This window comes from Benincasa hispida, chromosome 1 (genome assembly GCF_009727055.1).
Source record: "Benincasa hispida cultivar B227 chromosome 1, ASM972705v1, whole genome shotgun sequence".
Lineage (NCBI taxonomy): Eukaryota > Viridiplantae > Streptophyta > Magnoliopsida > Cucurbitales > Cucurbitaceae > Benincasa > Benincasa hispida.
The window spans coordinates 79,155,565-79,161,240 of NC_052349.1; the positions used below are offsets into that span (position 1 = coordinate 79,155,565).

Here is a 5,676-nt window from a genome sequence, read left to right on the forward strand (position 1 = left end):
TAATTTCATTTGAAGGTACTTTTGTACATCAATCCTTATATATAATTGATCTAATATAAGGTTTTAATTTCATTTGAAGGTACTTTTGTTCATCAATCCTTATATATGGTTGATATAATATAAATAAGAGTTCTTCTAATTCAGTTAAAATAGGAACAAAGATTTGAATTTTCGACTTTAAAAAAATGGTGACACTATAACTATGAAGCTAGCTTCAATTTAGTTAAATGAGGTCAAATAATTAATAAGAAAATATAACCAAGATGTCAAAGTTAGAATAACTCACTCCCGGAATTATTGAACAAAAAAGATCTATTTACAAATATTTAATTTAATTTAATTTAATCTTTTAATGTTTATTAATAAATCAATATTTAGATTAAATATTGGCTATACATTACTATTTAAAAAAGTATTTTATAATTATCATAGTAAATATACATATATATTTATAATTATTTGATAATAATTAAGTTAACTATTCAAATTACTTATTTTTTTTACTTTGACAAGTGTGAACGAGAAAAATTGAATACTTAATTTCTTAGTCTATTAACATCATAGTTATTATTTTCTTGTTCCCTAAACACAAACTAAAACGGCGCTCAAATTCTCATACCATAAAAACACATATAGATTTAAATTTCTACTTCTCTATTGGTGATGAATCATTCAACAAAAAAAAAATATCACATTAAAACTAATGATAAAAATTTGTAAGAAAGGATGCAACATAAATACTATTCCAAAATTTCACCTAAGCAAAAAGAAAAAAGGTTACGCGAACAATTTTATTTTTACCATTATTACACAAACATTTTAAGACACACATATTCAGAAATTACATAGAAAGAAAGAAGAGCCTAATATTATTAAAGTCTACATATTGGGTGTTTTGATGAATCCCAAATGAGTGGAATTATCAACTTTGATCAAAGTCTTCAACTCATTTGCAACCCAACAAAGTGAGCCTCTGGTTTGGTAAAAATAACCCAAACACTTACAATCCAAATTGCACTTTTTCTCGCACTCCTTCTGTCCCATTGGCCCTTCTCCTTTGTTATACTTAGTCAAAAAATGATCCACACCTTCAAGTTTATAGTAATGGAAGCTTTTAGGATCACATGAACTTACCTTCTTCGCCATACACATCTTGCTCCATCCCAGCAGCCCCTTCTCCGTCGGGCAGGCCACGCACTGGTTCTCCTCACACACCCCCAACTGCCCGCATCTCTCCGGCCACTGGCATTCGTTCTCCGTATTCGATTCCCTATCGAAGAGCGTGAACGAAATCTCCGACGGGCCCCAATCCACTTTGTCGTTGTATGTGAACAGCCTGACGTTGCCGTCGATTCCTAATCGGAGGAATGTTAATGTGCTATTGTATTTTGGCCGTGTCAGAATTGTGCCGCCGGTCTCCGTCGATCCTGCGACTTCGTAGTTCAAGTTCAATTCGGTGGCGAATCCTTGGTCTGGTTCTACTTCGGCGTTGAGAGTGACTCTTGAGAGAGTGCCTTTTTGGATTGTGAACCAATTCGAGGATGCGAAGTAGCGCATTGGTTTTGGAGAATTCGGGCTTTTGTAGTACAGAGCTAGGGCTTTTCTTTCCATCACGAAACTGTAAGGTCCATTCACGTTCGATTTCTCCGATGCGCGGCTTACTAGCTTCATTGCGCCGCCGAGACGGAGCGATTGGCCGACAAGGAGTGTATCCGTGGGCGAATCGAAGCTCTGCCAAACGAATTTGCCGTTGGAGTCGAGGAGCACCATGTTACCGTTCGGGAGCAATTCCAATCTGACGACGCCTTTGTTGGCGGTGTTCGATTGCCATACGACGGTGCCGTCAGATTCGGCGAGAACTAGGTTTCCGTCGGCACCGAGAGAGAATGTGGCATTTTCGCGAACCGGATGGCCGCGATTGGCTTCCCAAACCCACCGCATTGCAGATTCAGAGCGGAGAATCGCCATTCGAAGAGCGAGCGTATATGCATTCGGCGTCGTGTTGTAGAACATGAGCTGAAATGGCGAGTTGCTGATGCTCAGGGGTCTGTAAGTTGCGTCATACTCGACGATGAAAACGCCGAAGTCGCCTTCATTGACGAACCTGAAGGTCTCGTTGGGAGGAACGAGAGCAAGGGAGAGGGAAATGAAGAAGAAGAGGAAAGAGAGCAGAAGAGGCGTCAACAATGGAGGTCTCATGTTTAGAAGAAACTCTGCTTTTCTGTAATTCGAAGAAGACTAGATGATGATGGGAGGAAGAAGATGATCTTTATTTATAGAAGCTGAAAAAGTTTATTAATGTATTTGATTTTGAGTGCTGTTTGGGCTGTAGCTGTTCTTTTTTTTTCGCGGAACCCGCACATTCTTTGAACATTGAAGAAAGTCATGGTTGGCTGGCTAAATGAATCTCATCAATCGTCTTCAACCTTTAGATTTATTACATTTTATTTGTAACATTAAATATGTCTACTTTAATAATAAAAAAAAAGTTATGTAGTTTAAATCCCTTTATTCTAAACCGTATTTAAGAAAAATTATTTAGTTTGGCCTTTTATTCTTAAAAAAATAAAAAATATATTAAACATTTTTTTTTTTTGTTATCCTGTTATTTGTAATGATGCGCTTTGAATAGGCATAAATATTTGGTATGTAAGTCTTTAGAATTGTATGAACTTAACAAAAGGAGTATTGAGATAAATAATATTAAATGGAGACGTGTATTAGATTTGTGATGAGATAGAATTAGAGTTTATAGAATAAACCCATTTGGAAGGTTTGAATACTAAAATATTATAAATTTCAAAGTTTATACAACAGAATGTAATTTTATCACTTGTTATGTGTGCATGTGTTTTTTTTTTCTTTAGAACATATTATATTATATTATTGTTAAGATTAATAGACAAGTTAATGATTTTTAAGCATGAGGTTTAGACAATAACAACTTCCAAAATCAAACTTGATATGTAATTATCATAATAAATAGATAAATAGCAATTGTAATAAACTATTCATGTAAAAATAGGAAAGTTTAGAGTGCAATTTAACTTGTTTATTTTGATTATATGCGTAAAAATCTCTTATTTGAATGCCTATAATAAATACAATAATAGTTTGACCACAAGAAAGTTGATCATTTTGGAAGGTCACAACTTTTAAAAAAAAACTTTTAATAAACCTTTGATACATATTTTTTCAAAGGTTAACTTAACCTTCAAAAAGTGTGATCGTGTTGAAAAAAAACTTTTTCAAATGTTTAGTAACTTTCGAATATTACTAATTTTCAAAGGTTCATTTTAATCTTCGAAATTATTTTACAAAGGTCACATGTCTTCCATAATTGGCAAATAGTTTATTGATAATTATTTATTGTCAAATGATTTTTCCAAAGTTTTCATTATTTTGAAAGGCTTGTAATGCTATTTTCAAAGATTTTAAAGCCCTCATAAATAGTTCTTTGTCAACAATTATAATTCCTTCGAAAGAAATATCACCAACATTAAAATTAAAATCAGAACCAAAATTTGTAGTAAGATAAAATGAACAAACAACAATAATCACAAAATTTTCTGTAAACACTACAAGAATTTTACTATCTGCCAATGCAAAAAAACATCGACATATCTTACAAAAAGCGCTGGTAGAAGCTTGGATTGGTCTTCATCTTTGGCCATTTGCGTCATAATGCTGTAAGATATACACCATAAAAGATATATAAAAATCCAATAAGTAGAATATACTCAATTTTACTTGTTTTAAATTAATCATGCATCAAAATTAATAAAATAAACTTATACCTCTAAGAGATAAATCATGATCAAAGAGACAAACTTTATTTTTTAAGGAACTCTTATACAAGAGTACCTCTGAGCGGAAGCAGATCTTTCCAAAAGTATTGTGACAGAATTTTCACATTTACATTCAAACAAACAGATATGCATCAAACTACTAAATTACCGACATGCTTAGAGATAAATAAACATGAGAACAAGTAAACATACCAGTTGAAGACTCTCTTAAGTAGAAATCTCGCTCTCTCCACAAACGGACACTCTCGCTCTCGCTGGAATGACAAGCTATCGTTCAGCAACACCCGATTGTCTACCACGAACGGACTTCACATGAATAGAAAAAAATGGGGACGACACCACCACTTGGAACCTTTAGTATTCTCGGAGTGAGAATCCAAAAGTGGGTTTTGTTCGGATTTGGTAGAGGGGAGGAGGAAAAGAGATCGTATACAACGATCAAGCAAGTGGGAGAAAGCCGCGTCTATCGTATAGACAAGGTGCTTGATCGTTTAGGTGAGGTACATGATCGTGTAGGTTTAGCCTGTCTCTTATACACATCTAGATGTGTATAAGAGACAGAGTCTATCGTATAGACAAAGTGCTTGATCGTTTAGGTGAGGTACATGATCGTGTAGGAAAAGGTAGGCGATCGTTTAGGAAAAAGGTAAGCGAGAGTTTGGTAGATGGCACGCACGTGTAAGCCTGTCTCTTATACACATCTAGATGTGTATAACTACTTACCTCTGCTTCGGGGAAGGAGTGAATTCCATCTTGTGTAGCCGAGTTCCCAGCTCTCAAATCAGACGAATCCCCTAAGTGGTAGGTTTGAGTTGGCGACCTGGCCACTCGCACCCATGCAAATCAAAGAACTGCCCTCAATGGCAGGAGTTCCCAACTCACTCAGGATTGAGGTCATGTTACCCATGGTCATCCTAGTAAAGTGAAGTCTTTGTTATGAACGACGTTATATAATGAGACGTTAACACTTCGTGATCAGGTCTTATACAAACTCTTTGTATAGGACGCCCCCGCTCGCATGTCCCCACACGAATGATTAAGATTAGACCATTTATAGCAAGTTACAACACTTGTAACTATTCTACAAAGCGGGCTACATCCATAGCGTTACCAGGATAAAGTTTCCTTCATATATCCATATACTACAGACCATTTTGGTTATCATTTAAGACATGATCCACTTGTATGTCACCACATACATGCTTAAGTTACATAATAACAACCAGGGATTTTCATTTATTGGTTTGTGGTAAAACAAATAAAATATCCAATGTGCAAAGTCAAGTAGTGAAGAAAATATCATATATTATACATCACAAGCGTTCATATAAACTGTGTTTACAAACTACAAGACATGAGATTTTAGGGCATTATCCCCAACAATTTTTACCACAAAAATAGATTGAGAAGATCTCACAAATTAAAGATGCACAACATAAAATATATAAAGACTTGGGTATAAGAGATGAGAAATAGTATCTTTCTTAGCATCATTGCAACTAAACCTCTAATAAAATGAAGATATATATATATATTTAAGATTTTCTGAATACTTTTTGTTTTTCTTTAAATGTTCTTTTATAACCTTCGATAAAATGAAGATATTTTTCAAAGATTTTCTCAGTACATTTTTTAAATATATACGTTTTTCAAAAGTTTTTCATAACAAAATGAAGATTTATTTTAAGGTTTTCTGAATAATATACATTCTTTTCCAAAGGTTTTTTACAACCATTGATAAAATGAAGATATTTTTCCAAAGTTTTCCAAGTACTTTCGATAAATATATTCTTTTTTCAAAGGTTTTTTTTTTATAACTTTCAATAAAATAAATGTATTTTTCAAAGACTTTCTAAAAATCTCTTAT

General features: G+C 33.9%; 1 protein-coding gene across 1 annotated transcript; it reads right to left on the minus strand.

Moving 5' to 3' along the window:
- Nucleotides 1-713: 713 nt before the first annotated feature.
- LOC120072222 (epidermis-specific secreted glycoprotein EP1-like) lies at nucleotides 714-2,282 on the minus strand. The gene has a single exon (XM_039024639.1). It carries the CDS (start codon nucleotides 2,197-2,199, stop codon nucleotides 880-882), a length of 1,320 nt encoding a protein of 439 aa, XP_038880567.1. The 5' UTR covers nucleotides 2,200-2,282; the 3' UTR covers nucleotides 714-879.
- Between the last annotated feature and the right edge of the window lie 3,394 nt (nucleotides 2,283-5,676).